This window comes from Rana temporaria, chromosome 1 (genome assembly GCF_905171775.1).
Source record: "Rana temporaria chromosome 1, aRanTem1.1, whole genome shotgun sequence".
NCBI lineage: Eukaryota > Metazoa > Chordata > Amphibia > Anura > Ranidae > Rana > Rana temporaria.
Genome location: NC_053489.1, coordinates 272,956,707 through 272,983,929, shown reverse-complemented (window position 1 = coordinate 272,983,929; position 27,223 = coordinate 272,956,707). Strand labels below are relative to the sequence as shown.

General features: G+C 48.2%; 1 protein-coding gene across 2 annotated transcripts in view; it reads right to left on the bottom strand.

Moving 5' to 3' along the window:
* The window catches only part of GKAP1 (G kinase anchoring protein 1), a 44,829-nt gene that overhangs the window by 11,118 nt on the left and 6,488 nt on the right, over positions 1 to 27,223 (bottom strand). Inside the window, exons 2-4 of one of the 2 annotated variants that reach the window (XM_040355560.1) lie at positions 24,526 to 24,762; positions 23,248 to 23,388; positions 9,435 to 9,512 (exon numbers count right to left, since the gene is read on the bottom strand). In XM_040355560.1, the coding sequence (XP_040211494.1) occupies positions 9,435 to 9,512; positions 23,248 to 23,388; positions 24,526 to 24,747 (441 nt within the window). In that variant the 5' untranslated portion in view covers positions 24,748 to 24,762. The remainder of the gene's footprint in view (positions 1 to 9,434; positions 9,513 to 23,247; positions 23,389 to 24,525; positions 24,763 to 27,223) is intronic. The other variant, XM_040355565.1, reaches the window with a different exon arrangement.

Genomic DNA, 27,223 nt, shown 5'->3' with positions numbered 1-27,223 from the left:
AAACATGAAACAAATCCTAGCAGAAGTCTACCACAACATGAACGAGCACGTGCCACCGCTTAGTTTAGAGCAAACCACATGTACAGCATGTAAAACACCTTCTGATGCTAAACTATAAACAACATTTGCATGTGCTCTATGTTAGCCAATAAGTCACATCGCACCAATTTAAAACAATTGCCTAGAAAAAAAAAAAAAAAAACCACAAAAAATAAACAAAACCAAAAAAAAAAACAAGACTTTGTTCACATATATGCGGCTGCAAATTCAGCATTGGAGTCTGCTGTGGTTCTGGTGCAAATTTTTTCTCCCCCAGGTAAAAACATCCCAGCACAGGACTCTTTTTTTAAGTCTTTAACCACTTAAGCCCCCGACCTTTAGGCAGCTAAATGGCCAGGCCAGCTTTTGCGATTCGGCACTGCGTCGCTTTAACAGACAATTGCGCGGTCGTGCGACGTTGTTCCCAAACGAAATTGGCGTCCTTTTTTCCCCCACAAATAGAGCTTTCTTTTGGTGGTATTTGATCACCTCTGCGGTTTTTATTTTTTGCGCTATAAAAAAAAAATAGAGCGACAATTTTGAAAAAAAAATGCAATATTTTTTACTTTTTGCTGTAATAAATATCCCCCAAAAACATATATAAAAAAATGTTTTTTACTCAGTTTAGGCCGATACGTATTCTTCTACCTGTTTTTGGTAAAAAAAATAAGCGTTTATCGATTTGTAAACGCTATAAATTTTGCGCAAACCAAATAGGGGATATTTTTATTGCATTTTTAATAATTTTTTTTTTACTACTGATGGCGGCGATCAGCGATTTTTTTCGTGACTGCGACATTATGGCGGACACTTCGGACAATTTTGACCAATTTTTGGGACCATTGTAATTTTCACAGCAAAAAATGCATTTAAATTGCATTCTTTGTGAAAATGACAGTTGCAGTTTGGGAGTTAACCACAGGGGGCGCTGAACATGTGAGGCTTCACCTAGTGTGTGTTTACAACAGTAGGGGGGTGTGGCTGTAGGTCTGATGTCATCGATTGTGTCTCCCCTGTAAAGGGGATGACACGATCGATGCGCCGCCACAGTGAAGCACGGGGAAGCCGTGTTTACATACGGCTCTCCCCGTTCTTCAGCTCCGGGGAGCGATCGCGACGGAGCGGCTATAAACGAATAGCCGCGCCGTCGTCCCGGATTGCTCCCCGAGGTAAGCCGCACGCAGCGGAGGGGGTCCCGATCGGACCCCCGACAGGGCAAGGACGTAGAATATACGCCCATCTGCCTGTCCGTGCCATTTTGCGGACGTAAATAGTCGTGCGGCGGGCGTTAAGTGGTTAATAAAGGTTTGTTTTACAAAATCAGTTACACACAACATTCACAGTATACAAATCAAATAATTCAAGGGATATGCGGGGAAATAAGCGGTCAGAAACAATTAGTGAGCAACCAGAATGTCAATTGTCCAAATTTAGTGACTGGTCTCAAGTAATGCCTTACCCTCATTGGAGTACTTAAATGTATTCCAATGGAACCAGGTTTTAATTTTCATCGTTAAATTGGTTGTGTGAAGAGAGGATCAGGTCTTCCAGATTGTGAATGTCTTCAACAACCATAGTAATGGAGTGGGTAGATGTGGATATGTCCAATTTAAAGGAAATACAGGACTTGGTGGCATTAAACAGATGTCACAGAACCAATTTCTCGTAGGTTTTGATTGGTATCTTTCGATAAGGAGAAAAAGGAAAAGGAAAAAAAGGAAAAAGGAAGAAGGAAGAAAAAGGAAGAAGAAGAGGGGGGGGGGGGGGGGTTCTGCACTCTAGTAGATATGGATGATTTGAGTGAAAACCGGAGGATAGGTCTACACCAGGGGTCTCAAACTCAAATTACCTGAGGGCCACAAGACAAGTTTTCATATGCCATGGGGGGCCGCATGCAAACTTTCAAACTTCAAAAACAACAGTACTGGTGTCAGCGAACACATTATTACCACCAGCACTGGTGTAAGTCAGGGTTTGACAAATTTGCTTGGAATCTAGGAGCCAGCTAAAAAAGTTAGGAGCCAGAAAACGCACCCCGTCTCGACGAGCTTGCGCGCAGAAGCGAACACATACGTGAGCAGCGCCCGCATATGTAAACGGTGTTCAAACTAGGGTTGTCCCGATACCACTTTTTTAGGACCGAGTACAAGTACCGATACTTTTTTTCATGTAGTCGCCGATACCGAATACCGATACTTTTTTTAAATGTCATGTGACAGTTTTCAAACCACAATACAGACCAAAGATATTTTCTTTAGAATTATGAAGAACTCTAACTCAAGACATTATAAAAGAATAAAAATGAGTAAAAATGAATAAAAATGTTTTATTTGCTTGTCACGCAGTAGTAAAAAACTCAAAGAATTTTCATAGAACATGTTGATAAATACAAAAAAAGTATTCTATTTAGGTATCGGGAGCATTTGCGCGAGTACGAGTACTCCCGCAAATACTCGGTATCGGTCCCGATACCGATACTAGTATCGGTATCTGGACAACCCTAGTTCAAACCACACATGTGAGGTATCGCCGCGATTGGTAGAGTGAGAGCAATAATTCTAGCTCCTCTGTAACTTAAAACATGCAACATGTAGATTTTTTTAAACGTCGCCTATGAAGATTTTAAAGGGTAAAAAAGTTTGTCGGCATTCCACAAGCGGACGCAATTTTGAAGCGTGACATGTTGGGTATGAATTTACTCGGCGTAACATTATCTTTCATAATATTAAAAAAAATGGGGATAACTTTACTGTTGTCTTATTTTTTAATTAAAAAAAGTCTAATTTTTTCCCAAAAAAGTGCGCTTGTAAGACCGCTGCGCAAATACGGCGTAACAGAAAGTATTGCAATGATCGCTATTTTATTCTCTAGGGTGTTAGGATAAAAAATATATATAATGTTTGGGGGTTCTAATTAGAGGGAAGAATATGGCAGTGAAAATAGTGTAAAATGACATTAGAATTGCTGTTTAACTTGTAATGCTTAACTTGTAATACCAAGGCCACCACCAGATGGCGCCAGCTCACATCTGGTGGTAATAACTTGTAATACCAACGGCTCACCACCAGATGGCACCAGCTCAAAAAAAAAAAAAAAAAAAAAAAAAAAAATTTTTTTTTTTTTTGCTCCTCTCACTTCCACCCTGCCTGAGGGCCATTTATAACTGGTCCGCGGGCCGGTACTTTGAGACCACTGGTCTACACTGATCGTCAAAGGCTTTGTTAAGGTCCCCCCATTTCCAAAGGTAGTTGGGTTCATAGCCATCCTTTGGGGTATTTATTATGGTATACATCAAGGAAAGAGTGCTTTATCTGTCTATCTGTATCAGAGAACAATTTTTCCAGGGGAGACAACGCACATTGGGAAACAGAGTAGGGAGCAATTGAAGGCAATGAGTAGGGCCGATTGTGGGATGTGACTGGAGAAAAAAGAGGAAAGATCCACAAAGCACAACGAAGGGGAAAGTTTAATTGTGCCCCTGTTCAATATGTGGCCAAAGTTTAAGATCGGTGTGCCAACACCAGTCAATTAGTCAGACAAGGCAGCATGGTAATTTTTTATTGGAACGGGTAGGACTAAGCCGCCATTTCGTTTACGCAACATCAGGAAACTTTTTTTTTCCAGCCCAAACAAATTGAACCAAAAGAGCATTAAGTCATTTGAAAAAGGAAGCAGGTATATGCATCGGGAAGGCATGAAAAAAAAAGATAAAAATGTGAGTAGAATGGACATATTTAAAATATTGCATCCGCCAAACCAAGAGAACAGGCCAGATTGCCACTTTAATTAGCATCCGGACCTCCGAAAGGAGGTGTGGAAAGTGAAGTTGGAAAACTTGATTTAATAGTTGAGGAAAATAGGTGCCCAGGTATTTTAGGGCATGATCCGTCCACTTAAACTTGCAAATGCCTCACAAGTGGGAGATTTGAGATGTAGGTAGGACTCATTAAAACTGCACCGTAGCTGCTACGCATATGTGAACCAGCTGCCTGGAGAAAGCTGCCGGTTTCCATGTTATGCAAATCAGATGTTCAAAATACATCCGATTCGCATATATAAACAGAGCCTAAATCACTTTGACATAGAAAAAATACGTAGAACAAACATAAAATGTATAAAATTACAAATGTTAAAATAACCCCCCCCCCCCCCAAAAAAGGACCCATTCTAATATGATCATCACCAAATATCAGTAAAGATGTCATGTTCTTGGGGGCGTGTCCGGATGTAAACAGAGGTAGACGTGCTGTCCATGAGCTCCGCAAATCCTGACATTATCCGCTGCCATTCTCTTCACAGCAAGCCCCGGTGAGCCTTAAAAACTGCCCTGCTAGTCCACAGACTTCCCCTGCCTCAGCCCCAGCCTGAATTTTGGAGCCTAGCCGAACGATTGTGTCACCATTCAGTCCACGGCCGGCTCCACATACCCGAGGCCCGCCGCCATCTTGCGGCCTACGGAGCCCCCTTCATCCTCCACACTCCGCGGAACAGTCGGCCATCCCTCCCTCACCCACCTGTGGCATCATCCCTGCCTGCTAGTCTCTCCATCTGCACTTCCCAGGCTCTTAAAGGGGCAAACCCACCTCCCTGCACTCTAGCCTGAAAATCCCTGGATCGCCTACTCATGCCCCCAAAGGGCAAGTCAGCGCCCAAAAAGGTGCCCGCACAGCCCACCCAGTGTCATTCTTGACCAACTTAGAGAGCTAGCGGTGGAAATGGAGCAAGAAGCAAACCCGATGGCCTCTCCGCCCCCCTCGGCCCCAACACAAACAAGCGACACCAATGTTATCCTCCCTGCAATAGAACAAAGTAGAACCTCCTTACTGGTCCACATAGATCACCTGGTGGAGGAATGCAACTTCATCAGGGCGGACTTGGATAAAATCAGGGGCAGACTTTCTGAGACTCAGTCACGTATCTCTACCACAGGAGGATCTCACTGCCTGTCACGACGACGCCCTCCTCAAATTACAGCGCACCGTTCAATCCCTGGTGGCCAAGTCTGATGACGTGGAAAAACGCCTTTGGAGAAATAATGTCAGGGTTCTGGGTCTCCCGGAGGGGGCGGATCACCCTGCTGAGTTTGCAGAGGCCTTTAAGACACTTTTTAACCTGAACGAGGTCCCCCCGACCTACGTGGTGGAAAGGGCCCACAGAGTTCCAACTGGCCGGGGCACCCCTGGGGCCCCACCAAGACCCTTTTCTCGTGAGGTTTCTCAATCAGAGACCGCATCCTCCGCGAGGCCCGCAATCATCCTACCCTTCCCTTTGAGCACACAGTGGTGCATCTCTATCATGACTTCTTCCGCAGATCTACAAAGACGCCGCAAAACCTTCAATGATGTCAGACGACGGCTCAGAGAGAGAGACATCAAATACTCCATGCTGGCAGTTCAGTGAAGTTTTTTGAATACCTGAAGAGGCTGATACCTGGCTATTATCTTTTCAGTAATCTCTGTGCTTTTTCAAACCTACGATCCTGGCTGTTTTTTTTTGTTCCAAGGATCGTTTGCTCATGTTTCATAGCCGCTTGTTTGATTCTCCCTATTACGCCGGGTGGGGCGTCACGGCTTTCCCACAGGGGGGACACGCAGGGGGACTCCTCTACTCAGTCGTCCGACACCCTTCTTTACCCTGGTGACCAACTAACAGGACCGATCGAGTGCCCTATACGCGTGCCCCCAATATGGGGGGTAGGCTGGCCTCTCACTGGCTGACTCATGTTGTTCCCTGGGTCTTGCAGCGGCTCACCCCTCTACCTGGGGCAAAAGTTCTATCCTGATCTTACTTGTTCCTAGTTAAATCGGAGCTACAGCAAGACAATTCAACGCACCCTCTCGAGGACACTGTGCATCTATGGATAATCCGGTCCTCCGCTGGATGTGATAGGATACACGTCCCCTCACCCTCGCCTGCTGTTACAGGCCAGAAACCAACAGGGATCCTCCCTGGAACTTTGAGCCTCACGTAGGCAATGTTTGCAGTTTTGGGTATAGACCGGCTCCCGGTCCACCCCCAGTGTTTTTGAGGGGTGTCGGGTTCCAGTAGGAAAAACACAGTGCTTGGGAAGTTGTACCGTTTTCAATATGTTATGTGTGGTTGGCTCTGGCTCTAAAAACGCTCATTAAGTGGGACTCAATTACCCTGCAGTTAGCGATTCTCCCCTGGGATCATGGCATCACGTAATCAGAGAACGATGTTGGTGATATCCTGGAATGTCAGAGGCCTCAACTCCAAATTTAAAAGGGCACTGATGTTCCAGTATGTCAGGGCGCACAACCCTAAAATACTGATCCTACAGGAGACCCACCTGATGGCTTTGAAAAAGCCCTGGGTTCAGAGAACGTTTCATGCCACATATTCCTCATATGCCAGGGGGGTCTCAATTCTGATAAACAAATCCCTCCCGTGTGCAATTGAGACGGTCCATACGGACTCCCATGGCAGATTTGTAATTGTGGTACTGACGGCCTGGCAGCAAAGGTATATTATTGTAGGAGTTTATATCCCACCACCTTTCAAACCGGAAGTGCTGTTCACTATTTGAGAGGATTACCCCGTACTGTCCAGCTAAACTATTAATCCTAGGAGACTTCAATAACACCCTCTCCCCTGATCTTGACAGGCCCACGCCATTGTGGTCCTCTACTGGGGACCTGCTGGGGTGGACACACTCGGCAGGGGTTACTGAGGTGTGGAGGTGGGTACATCCCCGGACTAAAGCATACTCATGTTTTTCAACCTCATAAAACCCCCTCCAGAATTGATTACCCGTTTGCAAATCAACTTATGTTAACTGACATAGTGGAGGCCAAATACCTGCCTAGCGGGCTTTCCGATCACTCCCCCCTCAAGATTACTATACGGACCCAAGAAAAACGCAGTGGCTCCATGTGGCGCACTGGATCTCCCATGACGACATATCAGGAGGGCAGACTCCACAAACACTGCATGAATTTTGGGACCATAACACGGGGTCATCCTCTCCTACCACAGGAATGGGATGCCTTCAAGGCGTTCACTAGAGGACACTATATGTCAGCGATTAAGGCAGTGAAGGTAAATCAACAAGCCAGCACCACACGATTGGAGGGGGAGATGGAGGAGGCAATGGCCGATTACGGGTCTGACCCCTCGGTCTCCAATTTCGAACGGCTTCAGTCCACAAAAAGATCTCCAACTCCACCTCACTGAGGTCACTCGCTTAGGGTTATTTCACACCAAACAAAGATTCTTTGAGCAAGGGGATAGAAATGGTAGACTGTTAGCAATGATGTCCCAGAACGACACCCCTATGACCCTGATCCCCAAACTGGTTTCTCCTACAGGTGAGTCTATTACATCCCAGAAGGGTATCCTAAGGGAGTTCCAGACCTTTTAGACGCTATACAGTACCACACTCCCTCTGGATATGGTTCCTGGCGAGATGGCGCCTCTCCTGGACCCCCTGGCTCTGGCGTGGCTATCAGATGAGGAGAGGTACCATCACGGCAGAGGAAGTACATGTTATCATTCACTCATTAGCAACCGGGAAGGCCCCGGGCCCCGACGGTCTACCGGTCGAGTTTTACCGGTCTCATGGGGACCTCCTGGCCCCCCTGCTGGCAAACCTGTATACCCAATGTCTGGAGGGGGGAGTGCTCCCACCCTCCATGGCAGACACGCACATTATTCTAATCCTTAAGCCCAATAAAGATCCCAAACAGTGCGCCTCATACATGCCCATAGCACTTCTCAACATTGATTTCTAAACCAATTACTGTTAAGACTCAATCCACTTCTGCCCTCCATTATAGACACGGACCAGACTGGGTTCATGGCCTATAAATCAACGGATATTAACCTCCGCAGACTATTCACCAACTTGCATGCTATACATGACAATGTGGGCACTAGAACGGTTGCCTCTTTCGACATCTAAAAAGGCATTCGATTGAATGGTAATTTATCTGGGAAACTCTGCGGAGGATGGGATTTCCGTTGGTTTTTATCACCTGGCTGCAAACCATGTACAAATCCCCAAAAAGCGGCCATCAGACTGGGTGGTGACGTCTCTGCCCCTTCCCGCTATTCAGGGGTACCAGGCAGGGCTGCCCTCTCTCTCCGACATTGTTCGCAATTGCTATGGAACCGGTGGCAGAGGCACTGCGGGTCTCACCACACATAAAAGGACTAAAAATAGCGTGGCTGGAGGAAAGGGTAGCTCTGTACGCAGATGACCTCCTACTCTTTCTGAACGACGCAGACTTCTCCCTTAGAGTAGCGTTGCAAGTATTGTCGAATTTCTCTGAACCAACAGGATTACGGGTGAACTGGACAAAATCCCAATTGCTAGCTATTGACCCTGAGGCAAAACAACTGGCCCCACCAGATCTCCAAATGCAATGGGTAGACGAAATGGTGTACTTGGGGGTGCAGGTCTCGAGGGACGCGTCCAGCTTTATCCCCCTAAACCTGGACCCGGTGTTCCAAGGAGTTAAGGCCAAACTAAAAGCCTGGCAGAACCTTCCTCTATACTCATTAGGCCGCATTAACTTAATTAAAATAAAAATCATACCTAAATTTACCTACCTATTCCGTAATTCCCCACAATGGATACTTTGCTCATTTTTTTTTTACGAAACTGAACAGAGTATTCTCCTCCTTCCTCTGGGGCCCAAACCACCCTAGATTTAAATTGTCCACACTGATGCGTGCAGTGTCGCAGGGGGGGGGGGGTTGGCTTTCCGGACTGTCAGAAATAATTTCTGGCAGCCCAGCTGGTCACTGCAGTTTGGTGGCTGGTGCCGGATGCATCCAACCCGGCGGCAGTTCTGGAGGCAGCGGTGGTCGGGTCTGTGGAGGCCCTAACACATTTACCACTTCGGGGTCCCAGGGCTCCGTACGATTTGACCGCCTCCATGCACACGACTCTGAGGGCCTGGAGGGCGGGACTGGGACTTGAGCGATTCCCACAGAATGCAGTCTCCCCACACGCCCCCCTATGGAACAATCCTACCTTATCCCATCTTTACTCGCTACCAGACCCTAAAATATGGGCCAAATGTGGTATTAAACTGATATCGGACCTCACCACCGGCACGGCTATACACCTTCAATCATCTATTATCCCACAACAATGTGCCTCCCTCGCATCTATTTCGCTATATGCAACTGTCTCATGCGTTTAAAGCCCAAATAAAAGCAAACGACACGCAAATTGGGCAATCCGATCTAGAGAGGGTCATTAGATATGAATGCACCAGGAAGCCGACCTTGGTCCTCTATGCACATCTCCTTAGAGTTAAAACCTGTATAATTAAATATTTTATCTCTTTCTCCTCATACAGTAAAATCTATTTTACAATAAAACCCACCTAAAAAATAAATACAAAAAAAAAAAATAAAAAAAGTACCTTTTTCAGTTCCTCATATTCTAGCTTACTCTGGATTAAGGCTGTTTCAAGATCTGCTTCAAACAAATCAGATGTAAGCTAGAAAAAAAAAAAAAAAAGGAAATAGTCGACAATATTAAGTATGAAAGGCTAAACGCCCAGTGTGCATGGGACCTTATGAAGTATAATTTCTATGCATCTTTTCTGCCTTTAGATACACCTTAATGTCTGCTGTGACTCAATAAAAAACCAAGAGCTCCCAATACTTAAAGCGACTGTAAAGTCTTTTTTTTTTTCTTCTTTTTTTAAAGCAACAAACATGTTATACTTACCTGCCATGAGTAGTTGGTTTTGGACAGAGCAACCCAGATCCTTCTCTTCTCGGGTCCCTCTTAGCTGCTCCTGGCCCCTCCCTCCTGTTGAGTGCCCCCACAGTCAGCAGCTTGTTATAGGGGCACCTAAGCCAAGTTACAGCGCCGTGTGTCCATTCAGATACGGAGCCCTGACCCGGCCCCACCCCCTCTCCTCGGATTGGCTGACCGACTTCGATTGACAGCTGCGGGAGCCAATGGCGCAGCTGCTGTGTCTCAGCCAATCAGGAGAAGGGGCCCAGACGGCTTAGACATTCGTAGACCTTGCTGGAGAGAGATGGGGTTCAGGTAAGTAATTAGGGGGTGCTGCTACACAAAAAAAGTTTTTTTTAATCTTGATGCATCAAGATTAAAAAAAGCCTTCTGTTTTTACAACCCCTATAAAGGTCTAACTTTGCAATCACTTAAAATAGTTTGGGCCAAGCAGGCCCAAACAAACAATTTCCTTTATGAATAGCTACGCTAGCTGTCAGCAATATACAAATTGTAGATAGAGAGCGGTGTTCCGGCAGGGGTACAGGGACTTCCTGTCTGCTGAAAGAACAAAATACGAGTTGGGACGAGCGACGCTTAACCATTCGCAGGAGCCTTTTTACTTTATAAGTCATTATACAGGATTTATATAGCACTTTACAACGTGAGGGCAGACCGTACAGTTACAATACAATTCAATACAGGAGGAATCAGAGGGCCCTGCTCATTAAAGCTTACAATCAAGGAGGGAGAGTCAAGTGATACAAAAAGGGTAATAACTGTGGATGATGATCCGATGGAGAAAATAAAAGTACAGTTGTTAGGTAGGGGCAGAATAAGCTTCTCTGAAGAAAAGGGTTTTCAGGGATAGTCTAAAAAGCAAAACAGAGAAGGAGATAGTCGGATAGAATGGGGTAGGGAGTTCCATAGGATAGTAGAGGCTTGGGAAAAGTCCTGGAGAAGAGCATGGGAGGTGATGACGAGGAAACTAGAGAGCAGGGGGTCTTGGGAGGAACTAAGGGAACAAGTAGGTTGGTATTTTGAGACTAGGTTAGTGACTAATTTGGAGGCCGAGTTTTTTGGGTGAGTGAAAGCCAGTGGAGGCATTGACGGAGGGGTAACAGACACTAAATGGTTGGTACGGTGGATGAGCCTGACACCAAACATTTTTGATGGACTGAAGTGGGGGGGTACCCTATGTAAAAAGGCAATCTCATGAGGAGGGAGTTGCAGTAGTGGAGGTGAGAGATAACCAGGGAGTGAACTAGGAGTTTTTTGGGGTCATTGGTTATGAAGGGGGTGTATTTTGGAGATGTTGCAGAGGTTGAGGCAGCAAAATTTGGACACTGAATACAAGCTTTTAAAAGGAGGTGGTGTAAAAGCGGGCAGATGACTTCATGAGATCTCTACCTCACCCATTCATGTAAAGCCTTGCATTCATTCATAGAATACAGAGCTACCAGCGAATGGCTAAACATCCAGCTTGATTTGATTGTGTTCTGGAAGTCACTGATGGCTGCCAGAACACAAAACGCTATACGGTTTGTAGCCGATGCATAGAGTTTTATACAGTGCTGACAGCAGGCGCATCAGTAAAATAAAAAATAGGATTTTTGTACTCACCGTAAAATCCATTTATCCGAGTTCATGGACGGACACAGCAGCCTTTGACCTTGGGCATTATATCCTTCCTTCCAGGAGAGACTAGGCAGAAAACAGCACTTTAAGTGTTAAAACACTTTCCTCAGTACAGCTCCTCCCAGGGGGCGTGGTCCCTCGGGTATAACCCACTCTCTGACTCAGCAGCTCCAGTTCGTAACAAGCAGTACAAACAAAAGGAGGGGTGGGTGCCGTGTCCGTCCATGAACTCAGAGGAATGGATTTTACGGTGAGTACAAAAATCCTATTTTCTCTTCCGTTCATGGACGGACACAGCAGCCTTTGACCTTAGGGACGTCCCCAAGCAGTGTCAAAAAAATTAGAGGGGTGGGAAAACACAGCAAACCAAGCTACACCCCAAACAAAACCGGAGTTTCTCAACGGAGGAACTCCAACCTTAAACTGCCGCCTGTAACACCTTGCGGCCGAAGGAGGCATCCGAAGATGCACTCACATCCACCTTGTAAAATTTTGAGGTGGTGTGGATTGACGACCAGGTCGCTGCCTTACACACATGTAACACAGACGCTTGATGACGGAAAGCCCAAGAGGCACCGATCGCCCTGGTCGAATGCGCCGTAACCTGAAAGGGAGGCGCCCGCCCCTTCAGGGCATAGGCCTGAAGCACAACCTGTCTGATCCACCTAGAAATGGTGGGCGACAAGACCGCCAGACCTTTTTCAGGACCAGACACCGACACGAACAGTGAGTCCGACTTCCGGAACGGAGCCGTAGCAGATAAGTACACCCGTAGGGCTCGAACCACATCCAGGGAATGCAAAGTGGCCTCCTTCGGGTTTTTCGGCCGAGGACATAAGGATGGTAAAACAATGTCCTCAATGTGAAAAGCCGAAACGACCTTTGGGAGAAAAGACGGCTGCGGCCGCAGCACCACCTTATCCTTGTGGATGACCGAGTAGGGAGCCTTGCAGGATAAGACCGCCAGTTCAGAAACCCGTCTGACTGAGGCAATTTCTACCAGAAAAACCACCTTCTGTGATAGACTCAACAAAGGGATCTTTCGAATGACCTCAAAGGGAGCGTCTTGAAGCACCGAGAGGACTAAATTCAGGTCCCATGGGGGCAGTGGAGGACGCACAGGAGGGGCCACATGCCGGACCCCCTGCACAAATGTACGCACCAGGGAGTGCGCCGCCAAGGGTCGCTGAAAGTAAACAGCTAGAGCCGAAATCTGACTCTTAACCGTACTCAAGGAGAGAGCCTGATCCACTCCACGCTGTAAGAACAGCAGAATCCGGGACACCACGTATGTACGGGGGTGCCATTTCATCTCTTCACACAGAGATGTAGGCCTTCTACGTACGATGGTAAATCTTTTGTGAAGTAGACTTCCGTGCACGCAGCATGTTAGAGATCACCGAGCCCAACAGGCCACGGTCCTTCAGTACCTGGCTCTCAACTGCCACGCCATTAAAGCCAGCGACTGTAAAAGCAGGGTGGAAGATCGGACCCCGCGACAGAAGATCTTCTCAGGGGTAGACGCCAAGGGATGTCTGCCACCAGACACACCAGGTCCGCGTACCAAGAGCGGCGTGGCCAATCCGGGGTGATCAGGATTGTTGGAATCCCCTCGGCTTCCACAATGCGCAGCAGGCGAGGAAGAAGCTTCAGAGGAGGAAAGGCGTAGATTAGGCGATAGTGACCCCAAGGTGCCACCAACGCGTCCTTTGACCTGGCCACGAACCGTGACACCTTCCGATTGAGACAGGACGCCAGGAGGTCCACGTCTGGAGTGCCCCACCTTCGGCACAGACTCTGAAACACCTCCGGGTGAAGTGACCACTCTCCTTGGTCTAGTGTTTGGCGACTTAGGTAGTCGGCTTGCCAATTCTGTACTCCCGGGATGGACAGAGCCGGAACGGACCTTTCGGCCCACCGAAGGATGTGCGCGACTTCCATCACTGCAGCTGAGCTCCGTGTGCCTCCCTGATGATCGACGTACGCCACGGCCTGGATCCTGACCAGACAGTCCTGCAGATCCAGGGACCACCTGGCAAGGCACAACTTGATTGCTCGGAGCTCCAGTACATCGATTGGAAGGCGGGACTCCCGAGTCCAGCGCCCCTGGGCTGACTGGGTGCCCCAAACCCCCCCCCCCCAACCAGAGAGGCTGGCATCCGTCGTGACCACTGTCCAATGGCACGGCAGAAACGACTTCCCGGTCCGAGGGACCGGAGACGTCAGCCACCACACCAGGGAGGACTTGACCAGTTGACTCATCCGAATCTGGTAATTCAGAGACAAAGGGAGCTTGTCCCATCGAGACAGAATTTCCATCTGTAGCACCCGGGTGTGGAATTGGGCATACGGGACTGCCTCGAAAGAGGCCACCATCAGACCCAGAACCCTCATGCAGAATCGAAGAGATGACCACTTCTGGGTTGACAACCGCTGCACCGCAGATTGTAGTGTCTGAAGTTTCTCCGTTGGGAGAAACTCTCGCCTCCGAGGAATCCAGGACTAGCCCCAGGTATTCCAGCCGCTGAGACGGTACCAACACCGACTTCTGGATATTCAGAAGCCAGCCGAACTCTCAGAGAGTCTGACACGTGATGGACACATCCTCTTCTAACTGAGCTTGAGGAAGCTCTCAGGAGAAGGTCGTCCAGGTATCCTACGATAGCGATCCCGTGCTGCCTCAGCAGGGCGAGCACCTTGGTGAAGACCCGTGGTGCCCAGGCCAGGCCGAACGGGAGGGCCACAAATTGAAAGTGGTCGTCTCCAATCGCAAAGCGCAGAAATCTCTGGTGCTTTGTGCATATGGGAACATGTAGGTATGCGTCCATGATGTCCAAGGATGCCATAAAGTCCCCCTGATGGAGCGCTGCCACTACCGAGCGAATCGACTCCATCCTGAATTTTTGCACTTTGACAAAACAATTGAGGGCCTTGAGGTCCAGGATTGGACGGACCCCTTCCTTCTTGGGGACTACAAACAGATTGGAACGGTATCAGGGGTTTTACTCCATCGAGGGAACCGGCACAATCACTCCCCTGACCAGTAGATCCTGGACAGCCCCTGACAGATCCTTCCGGTGATCCGGAGGAAGCTGAAGGTTGGAAGGAAAAAAAATCTGTTTGGTGGACAAGAGAGAAACTCTATCTTGTACCCCGAGGAAACCACCTCGCAAACCCAGCGGTCGGAAAGAGACCTCCACCGAGCCGCGAAGCCGGCCCCCCACCCGAGACACTGGCGGGGGCAGACCTTCATGCGGAAGCAGGTTTGTCCGCAGGCTTGCGGCACCAGGTGCACTTCTGCCCTGCAGCGAGAGTCTTAGCACCTTGAAAACTTTTTCCTGCCGCACTGGGCGGGCGAAAAAATAGAGTTACGCTTACCGGTAACGTCTTTTCCAGTAGTCTTTCAGGACAGCCCACAATTGAGAGATACTCCTCCTCTTCCTCTAGGAAACACTGCGCCAGCCCATAAATTTCTTACTTCCCCTGCCAGACCTCAGTTTTTATACGAGCACCTCCGGTCAGCTGGGGAGACACAAGAACATGTTAATAACATACTATTACATATCAACATCATGTCCTGGTCTTGAAATCAGACTTCCTCTATTCGGGTGGGTACCCAGGGCTGTCCTGAAAGACTACTGGAAAAGACGTTACCGGTAAGCGTAACTCTATTTTTCCCTTCCCGTCTTTCAGGACAGCCCACAATTGAGAGGATAATCGAGAACTTACCAACTAGGGTGGGACTATGGCTTGCAAAACCTTTCGCCCAAAGGCTTGCTCACCTGCCGAAACCAGGTCCACCCTGTAGTGTTTAACAAAGGTGGTGTAGCTGGACCATGTTGCTGCTCTGCAAATCTGTTCCGGCGTTGCTCCAGCTCTTTCTGCTTGAGAAGTTGCCAACGCTCGAGTAGAGTGTGCCTTTATTCCTGTAGGGATCTCCCTACCAGCCAAAGTGTATGCTTGCCCAATTCTTAGTCTTAGCTACCTGGCAATAGTGCGCCTAGACGCTTTGCATCCCTTCCTGGTTCCAGAAAATAAAACAAATAGTGAGTCTGACCTTCTAAACGGTTTAGTCACCTCTAAGTAATGTAGGATACTTCTAACATCTAACGTACTGAAACGACGTTCCCTTTCCCCCGAAGGGTTGGAACAAAAAGAGGGTAAAACTATATCTCGACTCCTGTGAAACTTTGAAGTCACTTTAGGAAGAAAGGCTGGATCGGTCTTAAAAACGACCCGATCCGGAAAAATAACACAAAAAGGGGGTCTGATCGATAGGGCTTCTAACTCGCTGACCCTCCTAGCAGTGGTCACTGCAACCAAAAATGCTGTTTTTAAGGTTAAATCCCTTAGAGAACAATTGTCTAAGGGCTCAAAGGGAGTACCCGTCAGGGTACGCAACACCAGAGACAGGTCCCAACTGGGGAAGGGTGGACCTCGAGCCGGTCTCTGTCTGGTTAGTGCTCTAAAGAACCTGACTACCCAGGGATTGGTGGCCAGAGGTTTTTCTAAATACACAGTAAGTGCCAAAACCTGTCCTTTAAGGGTGCTAACTGAAAGACCCTTATCTGCCCCACACTGAAGAAATTCTAAGACAGCCATGGGGCTCTGTACAGAACAGGGGCAATTTACACACCATTCGTTGAAACAAAGCCAAACCTTCTTGTAAATTTTGCGGGTCTCCTTTCTACTATTAAGGAGGGTGGCAATTAAACCTTCGGAAAACCCCTTGGATCTTAGTATGGCTTCTTCAGTAGCCACGCCGCTAGCCTTGTGGGCAGAGGACTGGGCCCTGTGATAGAAGATCCTCTCATAGAGGTAGAAAAAAGGGTGGTTCTGCCGCTAACTGAGGACTGAGAACCATGCCCTCTTGGGCCAGTAAGGAGCTACCAGGACTAGAGAGGTGTGCTCTGATTGGAATTTTCTCAGAACTGCTGGCAAAAGTACCGGAGGTGGGAATGCATAGCATCTTCCGAACTTCCAGCTTTTGGACAGGGCATCCACCCCCCGTACTCCTTCTCCCCTGTTCAGGGAGAAGAAAAGGGGGGTCTTCGCATTTTCTCTTGAGGCAAAGAGGTCCACCTTCAGAATTCCCCATCTCTTGTTCAAGAGATGAAAGACCTCCTGGTTGAGGGTCCACTCGCCCTCCCTCAGTTGCCTTCGACTGAGGAAGTCTGCTGTCACATTTCTTTCCCCCCTCAGAAAGACTGCTGAAAGGGAAAGGGTGTGGATTTCAGCCCAGCCCAGAATCTCTGCTGCCAGGGCCGACAAACTTTCGCTTCTCGTGCCGCCCTGCTTGTTTAAGTAGGCTACGGCCGACGAATTGTCCGACCTCACCTGAACGTGGTGCCCCTGGAGTTCTTCCTGAAAAAACCTGAGGGCTAGGCCCACTGCCCTCAGCTCCTTCCAATTGGAAGATCTTTTCAGATCCTGGTGACCCCAGGTACCCCGAGCTGGAAGGGATCCCAGGTGTGCTCCCCAGCCTTTGCCGCTTGCGTCTGTGGTCACTACCCGAGACAGCGGGATAATCCACAAACGTCCCTGGGTTACGTTGGTGGCCTTCCTCCACCACCAGAGGGATCTCTTTACCTGAAGTGGTACCTGAACTAAGGAGTCTAGGGTTTCTAGGCTGTGATCCCAGACCTTTAGCAGGAAGGCCTGCAGGGGGCGAAAGTGAAGACCTGCCCACTGCACAGCTGGGAGGGCAGATGTCAACAGACCTAGCGTTGACATCAGGGACCTTAGCGACACTTGATTGTTTTGGCGGGAAGCCACTGCTCTGTCCAACTTCTTGACATTCTCCCCCGGGAGGAACACTCTTGAGAGAGTAGAATCCAGCAGGTACCCCAGGTATGTGATCCGTTGTGATGGATTTAAACTGGACTTTTCTAAGTTCAGCAACCACCCTAGGTCCGTCAGAACCTTCTTGGTCACTTCCAGGTCCCTGGATAGCTGCTCTGGGGAGGCTGCGAAAAGAAGCAGGTCATCCAGATAAGCTATGATGGAGACCCCCTGAAGCCGCAGAAACGCTATGGGTTCTGCCAGGATTTTGGTAAAAATCCGGGGTGAGGAGGATAGCCCGAATGGCAGAGCCTGGAACTGCAGGTGTACAATCGTTCCCTCTAGGTCCACGGCCAATCGCAGATATTTCTGAGAACTCTCTGCGATCGGAACGTGCAAGTATGCGTCCCTGAGGTCCAGAGATACCATGAAACAATTGTGGGGAAGGAGGGCTCTGATTGTGTAAATCGATTCCATGCGAAACTTCTTGTATGAAATGGATTTGTTCAGAGGTTTTAGATTTAGAATTAACCTGTATTTCCCTGAGGGCTTTTTTACCACAAAGATATGTGAATAAAATCCCCTTCCTTCCTCTGCCCTTGGAACTCTGAGGATAACACTCTGATCCTCCAGCTCCCTTAGAGCTCCCAACAAGGCTTCGGATTTCTCCTTGTCTCTGGGTAGTTGGGTGATTAGGTATCTCTGGGGGGGAGGCGATGAAAATTCCAGTCGGTATCCCCCTCTTATGACCGCCAGGACAAACTGGTTTGGGGAAATTGATTCCCATTGTGGGAGAAAGGTCCCCAGTCTTCCTCCCACCCTGACTAGAGAGTCATGTGTTCTTAGGGGGCTGGACAGGAGGGTGAAAAATCGCTCCACCTCTGCCCTTGGGGGTCCAAACCCTCTTTTGCCCTGCCGGTTTGGCCGCCCCTTTATGTTTTTGCGGACGAAACCCCCTTCCTGCCTGTACCAAGGCTTTTCTTTTAGGAGGAAAGGCCTTCTTTTTGTCCGCCGTGCACTCTAGCACTGCTTCAAGGCCTGGGCCAAAAAGCAGGTCACCTGTGAAGGGAATACCACACAACTTGGATTTAGAGGCGCTGTCGCCAGTCCAAGTTTTGAGCCAGAGGGCCCTTCTGGCCGAGTTAGCCAGAGCAGCCGATCTGGCAGACATGCGGACTGACTCCGCCGAGGCATCCGCTATATAAGCGACTCCTCGCAGGATAGTAGGGAAGGAGGCTAGAATAGTTTCCTTTTCCGTACCAGCTTCAATATGCTCCTGAATCTTAGAGAGCCAATGTTCCAGATTGCGGGCCATTACCGTGACGGCAAGTTCTGGTTTCAGATTCCCGATAGTAGAGTCCCAAGTTTTCTTTAATAGGGAATCCATTCTTTTGTCCATGACATCGGACAAAACCCCCATGTCCTCAAACGCCAAATCTGTGTTTCTGGACACTTGGGAGAGGGCGGCGTCTAATTTGGGGCTTTTGTTCCAAACAGATGAAGGATCCTCTGAGAAGGGGAATCTCCTCTTTAGGAGATCTGGAAAAAAAGTGTTTCCTTTCAGGATCCTGCCATTCCTTCTTAATGGTCTCAACCAGTATTTCATGTACTGGAAAGACCCTTTTCTCTTGTTCCTCCAGACCTCTGTACATTCGATCATGGAGGGTAAGAGGTTTCTTGTCGGTTTGGATACCAAGGGTTGTGTAAACTGCCCCTAAGAGGTCCTCTACCTCATCCAGCGACAACTTGTACCTAGAGGGCTTCCTGGACTCCCCGTCCTGGTCCTCTCCATCTGATCCCTCTTGAGAATCAGAGGTGGCACTATCCGGAAGAACCGGTTCCTCTTGGGAAGGGCCTGCGGAAACGTCTGCCATAACTGCTGCAATGGGTATGACAGGAGCAGGGCCCTGAGCCTGTGGCTGGGTTGTAACCTGGGTGGGGACAGCCAGAGGCTGTAACCTCTCAAACAGGGATTTAAATGAGGAGAAAGTGGACGACAGCTCTTTTACAGAGGCTGCGAGTCCTGATTCCTGTTCTAATTCACTTTCCCTGACTAAGGATTGAATACAATCCCTACACAGGACCTTAGTCCATGATTCTGGGAGGACATCTCTACAGGAGGCACACTTTCTTTTTGAGCTATGCCTTCCACCACCCGTTTTTTCAATGGCCTTCTGAAATACAGAAAGGGCAGAAAAACAACAGTTTTAAAAAAACATAAACTTGGTTACAACCCTGGGAGTGCACCTAGCCCCCTATAAACCCTGGGACTAAGGACTCCCCCTCCCCTGGCCACCCAGGGGGGGCTTGCCTCCCCATGCATTGAACCCTACATGGAGAGGCAAGCCTAAGCTAGAGAGCGCCCCTCCCTAGGGTACTCTTACCTTAGGCTCGCTGGAGGTAGCGTCAGTTGTCAGGGCTGGCTCTGGAGATGCTGCCGACATGACCGCAGGTGGCTGCTTGCTGAAGAGCTTCTCTTCGCCTGTGCGAGATCCGACTCCCTCCAGCGTCCGCCCGGACCTCCTATCAGCACCGTGACCCGGAAGTCGCGGTTCAAAGGGGAGACATCCGCTCTACGCCGGAAATGACGTCACCCGCCGTCCGACCCGCTAGGTTCAAAAAAATTTGCGGCCTGTAGTACAGGGCGAGCCTCGATGTCTCCCTCGCTGCGCCCCTATAGACGCGATAGGGGTCCGCCGCAACCAGCAGCCGCGCTCAGCGTGGATGGGGTGGCTAATGGTGGGCCTGCACTGCACCGAGATTCACCTGAAAGCCTCTGCTTTCTTAAGGTAACAAAAAATGGCCTCAGTCCCCTGACTGAATAGGCCTAGGTTCCCGTGCACAGTGTCTCCCCACCGGAGGAAACACTAATACTGAGGTCTGGCAGGGGGAAGTAAGAAATTTATGGGCTGGCGCAGTGTTTCCTAGAGGAAGAGGAGGAGTATCTCTCAATTGTGGGCTGTCCTGAAAGACGGGAAGGGAAAAAACGCTTGGGGGTAGTAAAGGAGGGCCCTTGCTTACCGCAAGGCTCCTTGCCCTTCCCAGACTGTGGGAGCAGTGTGCTCTTGCCACCTGTGGCATCCTTTATGATGTCATCCAGGGACGCCCCAAAAAGCCGTTCACACTTAAAGGGTCAATCAATTAAAGCCTTCTTTGAGGACTGGTCCGCCGACCAACACTTCAGCCACAAAAGGCGACATAGTACCACCGCGTAGGCGGAGGCCCTGGAGAGCAAAGGGAGCATATCCAGGGCCGACTCACAGACAAAATTCAGGCCCTGAACCAACTGTTCAGCCAGGTCTACACAGGTCTCAGAAGCATACTGCTCCTCCAGCTCCTGTAAAAAGACCTTTGCCCCTTCGGTAAGTGTCTGCGACACCAGAGCCCCGGCCAAAACCGGTCTCACTGCCGAACCCACTACTGTGAAAAGAGGAGAGCGGAGGCTGTGGCCCGCTCTATCTGCAAGGTCCTTAAAGGCGGGATCCCCTTCCACAGGCAACGTGGTGGCTTTACTCAGTCTGGACACAGGGGGGTCCACTGACGAAGGAGAGACCCACTTTTTTTAAAAAGTCCTCCTCAAAGGGATAACGGGTCGCAAAGTATTTTGGAACAGCAAAAACTTTCTGCGGCTTATCCCATTCTGCCAAATCCTCAAGTTTTTGAGTATCCCACACCACAGTGATAAGAGCTCCAACAAATTCCTTATCATGCGCTGACCCAGAAGCAGAGTCATCCTCACTGTCCGCATGGGCTAAGCCTGCATCATCTGACATGACAGAACCAGAGCCAGACGCAATAGCAGGGCCTGATTCTGTGTCAGAGACATCCCCAGAAGCAGGCGCAAGGAGGGGGCGCTTTTTACCCCCCTTCTGGCCACTTGTCGCTTCAATCCTGGCGAGAAACGCCTTAAGGACCGCCGTCATCGCCTCTACAGAGGCGGCAGGGGCACTAAGGGTTAACTCAGGCATGGTTGGAGTAGAAGCCTCTTCCTCAAATGGAGCGTCTTCCATGTTGACCCACTGCTTATGCCTCCTTAGCACTGCAAGGCAGACACCCACCGGTCAGAGCAGGGGGCCCCCAGGGAACTCACCACCCGCCCGGTTGTAGTGTTAGCTGAAGCGCTGGGAAGTGCTGGCTGCGCTGTCCCTCAGGAAGTGATTTGCTGGCTTTTGCTGTGCTATTTCAGGCACTAGAGGCCAAAGACTTTCCCAAGATGGCCGCCGTACGCAGGAAAAAAAAAACAGTATGCGGGCCACAAGAAAATGGGCGCCGACCTATGTAAACCGCGTCCGCTGCAAAATGGCGGCCATACACGCGTTTTAACACAGTGACACAGCAGAAAGACACAGCCCAGCACATACAGCAACTCCCCCAACAAAAAAAACAGCACCTCACAGTACACGGTCCCCGGTAGTGACAGAAAACCCAGGAGGGCCCCCCCCCCCCCTTACAGCCGCCACCCAGCATGGGGAAGGAGGGCGGACCCTCATTCGACCTCCCCAGGGAAGCACCAGCCATACCACCTTGCCAGGGCAAGGGGCCACTACTTACCCGTCCTGCGTCACCGGCTGGAGTCATTCCGGACAGAACCAACGTCCGCTAAACGGCATGGCTGTCGGCCAGACACACTGTGACAAAGCCATAGAGACCGGTCATATGTGTGCAATGGAACATGTAGTTCCCCGGCCACCCCTGGAGCAACGGGGCATGTTGTGGACGACCCAGAGCTGAGCTGAGGGCTGGCACACGCTCGATGGCCGAGCATGGGGGGACTACAAGGATCGAGATCCAGCCTGTCACCCAGTCGGCAGTTGATAGTAGAATCTCAGAATTCAAAAATGCAGGAACAAAAAAAAAAAAAAAAAAGTGAAAAAAAATTTGAGTAAATATCTACTCCTGACACTAGGCAGAAAAAAAACTGGGGCTGCCTTGTCAGAGAGTGGGTTATACCCGAGGGACCACGCCCCCTGGGAGGAGCTGTACTGAGGAAAGGGTTTTAACACTTAAAGTGCTGTTTTCTGCCTAGTCTCTCCTGGAAGGAAGGATATAATACCCAAGGTCAAAGGCTGCTGTGTCCGTCCATGAACGGAAGAGAAAAATCATTTTTTTTTTTTTGGCCAAGCTGGTCCAAATGAAATGACTTCCTGTCCCACTTCCTCCTTCTGCCTAGGCCGTGACTCCTCTCCACCTAGGTGGCCCCTCCCTCTAGGCGATCTCCTGTGACACGTGACAGGTCCCAGAAGATCGCCTGTCCAATCCGAGGGCACAGCGCAACTCGCGCATGTGCGGTAGGTGCCCGGCCGTGAAGCAGAAAGCTGTCACGGCCGGGTGCCAATAGTGGCAATGAAGTCGTCTGCGGAGAGGAGGGGGAGCAGAGCAACGCCCTGGGCGCCCGCATTGCTGGACCGTGGAACAGGCAAGTGTCTGTTTATTAAAAGTCAGCAGCTACAATTTTTGTAGCGGTTGACTTAACATAAAAAGCCTGGAACTCCTCTAACTATTTTAAGTCAAAGTCACAGAAAGGCTGGCCTTCGCTTTAATGTTCTTAAAAGTCCCCCCTGAAGTCAACTTCAAGGACGTATCAGCCAAGTATTGGCAATTATTATTGAAAGTCAAGTAATATTAGTATATTGAACAAGCAGCCAGCAATGTAAAATATGTTATTTATAGAATTATATTAGGATTTAGCATTTGAGATTATATAGATGTGTGCGCGCACACACACACACACACACACACACACACACATTCAATGGGAACAATAACTGGTGAAAAAAAAGACAGTAGCCAGTACTGAAGGGGCTATTCTAAAACCTTAATGAACAGTAGCCATGGAAAAATTTCCACATTGCATTTATCTCCCTCTACTCCTCCTGCTCAAGTTATTTTAATAAAATAATTACTGGCACTAAGTAAGCAGAGAGAAAGACCTTGTGTGTCGCTAGAATAATTTACATAAGCAAGTATCTATTTGGGGCCTTTGTGAAATCTAGTACACAATTTAAAGCATAACCCCCAATGACTCACTACCATGTAATGAATGTTCAAATAGGCATAGAAAATACACAAACCTGTTCATCTCTCTGTCGCCACTGCTGCCAGTCTTCTTGAGGAGCCTCTTTAGCTGTACTCTGCGGCACAGATTCCTGCTGGGACCCACCAGTACCATGAGAGGGTTTTTGGGGAATCTTCTTGAATGCCAGTTTCCTTAACTATTAATAGAGCATTGGACAGTAAGTGACCATGAATAAATAAAATTACAAAAAATCTGAATAGGCTAATGCTCATATAATACCAACTTTACTCAAAGTGGAGGTTCACCCGGAAATGACAATTTTTAAGATTAGATTCATGCTCGTTTTGTCAAGGGGAATTGGGTAGTTTTTTTTAAATCAAAGCCGTACTTACCGTTTTAGAGATACATCTTCTCTGCCGCTTCCGGGTATGGGCTGCGGGACTGGGCGTTCCTTCTTGATTGACAGTCTTCCGACGGTCGCATCTATCGTGTCACGATTTTCCGAAAGTAGCCGAACGTCGGTGCGCAGGAGCCGTATAGAGCCGCACCGACGTTCGGCTTCTTTCGGCTACTCGTGACGCGATAGATGCAAACGTCGGAAGCCTGTCAATCAAGTAGGAACGCCCAGTCCCGAACACCATACACGGAAGCGGCGGAGAAGATCGCTCTCTAAAATGGTAAGTACTGCTTCGTTTTTAAAAAAAAACTACCCGATTCCCCTTGACAAAATGAGCATCAATCTAATGTTAAAACATTTTTTTTAGGGTGAACTCCCGCTTTAATAGGCAAACTGATTATGTAAATAGTTTGATGCTCAAATGATACCAGCCAACCTTAAAAAAATGCAAACGGATTAAAGTTCAAATTAATGAGCAGTATCTGTAAGGTTGTGTCTAATCTTTGCGTGTATAAAAATGGAGGATGGAATTAAAATAAACTTATTGAAAAAAAAAATATAACCCAACATAATGTAAAATTGAATTACCCAATATAAAAAGTACTGAACAGTTTATACCTTTGTTTGTGGCTTAATGGTCAAGGTAATAAGGTTTAATTTGCAAGATGGTGAGAAAAACAAAAAACAAAAAGCACCCACACACACCTTCAATTGTTTTAGAAACCGGAATAGTTAACCCCCTCCCGCGATTCGCCTTCACTGCCTACCCCAGAGAGGCAACAAGGAGCTATAGAAAAAGCGCTATAAACCAATTTAGAACAATAAAATCAAGTAGAATGCAATTATTTTCTAAAAAAAATAAAATCTGGATGATAGGGTAAATTAAGACCATCCCAGATACAGATGTATAGTATTTCAGCACAAAGATGTAATTGCCTCATTAGCCTCGCTTTGTTGCTGTTCTTTCTTCTTTCTACGTTTTTCCTTCTTTTTCTCATTTGCTATGCTTTTACTACTTGTAGCAGATGCGTTTCGCGATTTCCCAGCTCCACGTGATACTTTAGACTTCTCCGAATCAGAGTCGCTGCTGCTGTCTACTTTCAGCAGAGCAAAGCGGGAAGCAGTAGTGGGCACCATACTTGCCACAGCAGAAGCCATTGTGGAAGAATATCCCTGTAAAATACATAATAAATGAATTACTGTATATATTTTCACTCACACATGCATAATGGGAAACTGCAATTTCAGTGAGAACACACTATGAATTTCTAATGCAAGGTTGATCAATATCTAACTGGTGACTCGTGCTGCGTTTATATGCGTGTTCTCATAGGGCAGTCCATTCCTTTCAATGAGCTTTCCTACACGTAACAAATTAGCTCATGTAGCTTTTTGCCATTTGGAGTTTTGCACACTTTAACCGCATTTGCGGTTAGCAATGCAATTTTTGCATGCATTTACAAGATGCATGAATTGAGCCCTAGCAAGAGGCAGTGGGTTGATTTACAAAACTAGAGCATGCAAAATCTGTGCAGCTCTGCATAGAAACCAATCAGCTTCAGTTTGTTTTTTTTCAAAGATTAAGTTAGAAGCTGATTGGCTAACACACACACACACACACACGCACACACGCTGCACCAGATTTTGCACTCTCCTGTTTTTAGTCTCGGTTCACACTGGTGCAGTGGGGGATCCAGAGCAATTCCTGTGCGGGTTTCCACTAGAGGTCGACCGATTTGGGTTTTTCTCTGGCCGATGCAGATATTTAGAAATTACGGCGGCCGTTGGCCGATATATGATGCCGATTTTTTTTGGGCCGATTTTTTATTCCACCCCCCCCCCCCTTCATCTCATAAAATCTAACAGTTAGACCCCTTTCACACTGGGGCATTTTTCAGGCGCTTTTGGGCTAAAAATAGTGCCCATAAAGTGCCTGCAAAAATGGCTCCCCTGCAGTCTCAGTGTGAAAGCCCGTGCAGTCTCAGTGTGAAAAAAGTTCTGCAAGCAGCATCTTTAGAGCGGTGTATACCGCTCCTCCACCACTCCTGCCCATCGAAATGAATGGATCTGCTGCCGAAGAGCCTGCAAATCGCTTCTGCAGTGGCCCTACACAAGAGCATTTAACCCCTTCATCAGCCCGCTAGCTGGGATACAAGCGCCCCGCTAGCAGTCAAATAACGCCACTAGAATGACAGTCCAGTGTGAAAGCAGCGGAGTTCACTGGAAAAAAAGTCAAGTCAGCAGCTACAAATACTTATCTGTCCTGGGCGCACGTGATGTTGGCACCTGAAGTCGATCTCTCAAGGGCTGCTGCTGCCGCCATCTTCGGTAAGGGAATCAGGAAGTGAAGCCTTGCAGCTTCACTTCCTGGTTCCCTACTGTGCATGCGCAAGTCGCGCTGCGCGATCCCACTGGTCCCTGCTGTCTTCTGGGACCTGTGCGTCTCCCAGAAGACAGTGGGGAGCGGAGTAAGCTCCAGATGTGGCGTAGGTCACCACGGTGATCTATGCCTGGAAGAGGGAGCAAATACCTGGATTACACAGGTATCTGCTCCCTTCTCCCCCCTGAAAGGTACCAAATGTGACACCGTGGGGGGGGGGGGGTGTGAGGATTCTGAAATATATATATTTTTTTCTGTACTGTTTCGTTTTTTTTTTATTCGTTAAAGTGTATTTTTTCCCCAAAAAATGCCTTTGAAAGACCGCTGCGCAAATACCGTGTGACATAAAATATTGCAACAATCGCCATTTTATTTCCTAGGGGCTCTGCTAAAAAAAAAAAAAATAGATATAATGTTTGGGGGTTCTACGTGATTTTCTAGCAGAAAATACAGGATTTTTACTTGTAAGCAACAAGTTTTAAAAAAGAATTAGGGCGCCTTTCACACGGACGGCTGTTTTGCCGCAGTTAAAAGCAGGTAAATGTTCTGTGAAATTCCCTTTTTATTTTTTTAATTATTATGCGCTTACTGTTCTTTTTTTTCCCTCACGCTGCTATCCGCAGTTGACACAAAAGACTGCGATTACCTGCGGTTATGTGCATATAGCGGCGCTAAATCGCTCCTTGACGCATTCAATTCTATTTTTTCTATTCGCACCAAACCGCATGCAACTAAATCGCAGCTGAACTCTGTGTGAATGGGGCCATAGGAAAGCATTGTGTGCTTTTAGCTGCGGTAAAAAAATAGAAAATCCACAGCTAAAAGCACCATTCTATCCGTCCGTGTGAAAGGGGCCTTAGTCTTTAAATGGTTAAACTGAGAACTGTCCTACATGGAGTTCAGTTCATTGAAGTTAAAAAAAATGGTATTCTTATCTCCGACTTGACAGGCTGCTCAGGAGGGAGAAGTCGCTTCCAGGGGAAACTTCTCAGGCAACTTGCATTGACTTCTATTACAGAAGCTTTTTAGCAAGTCGCGCTGAAGTTTAATCGCGCTGAAATATCAGATTTCTTTCCCAGCAAAATCGGCCGATGCTGATTAATTAAAAAAAAACACCAAATATCGGCCGACATCTAGTTTCCACATCGCATTTGACTCACAGGCAGTTCACTGACATCTGCTAACCGCCACAGGTGTGTCAATATAAAGTTAATGACACCCCTAAATTGGTTTGCAGAATGCAGTCGGAACTGT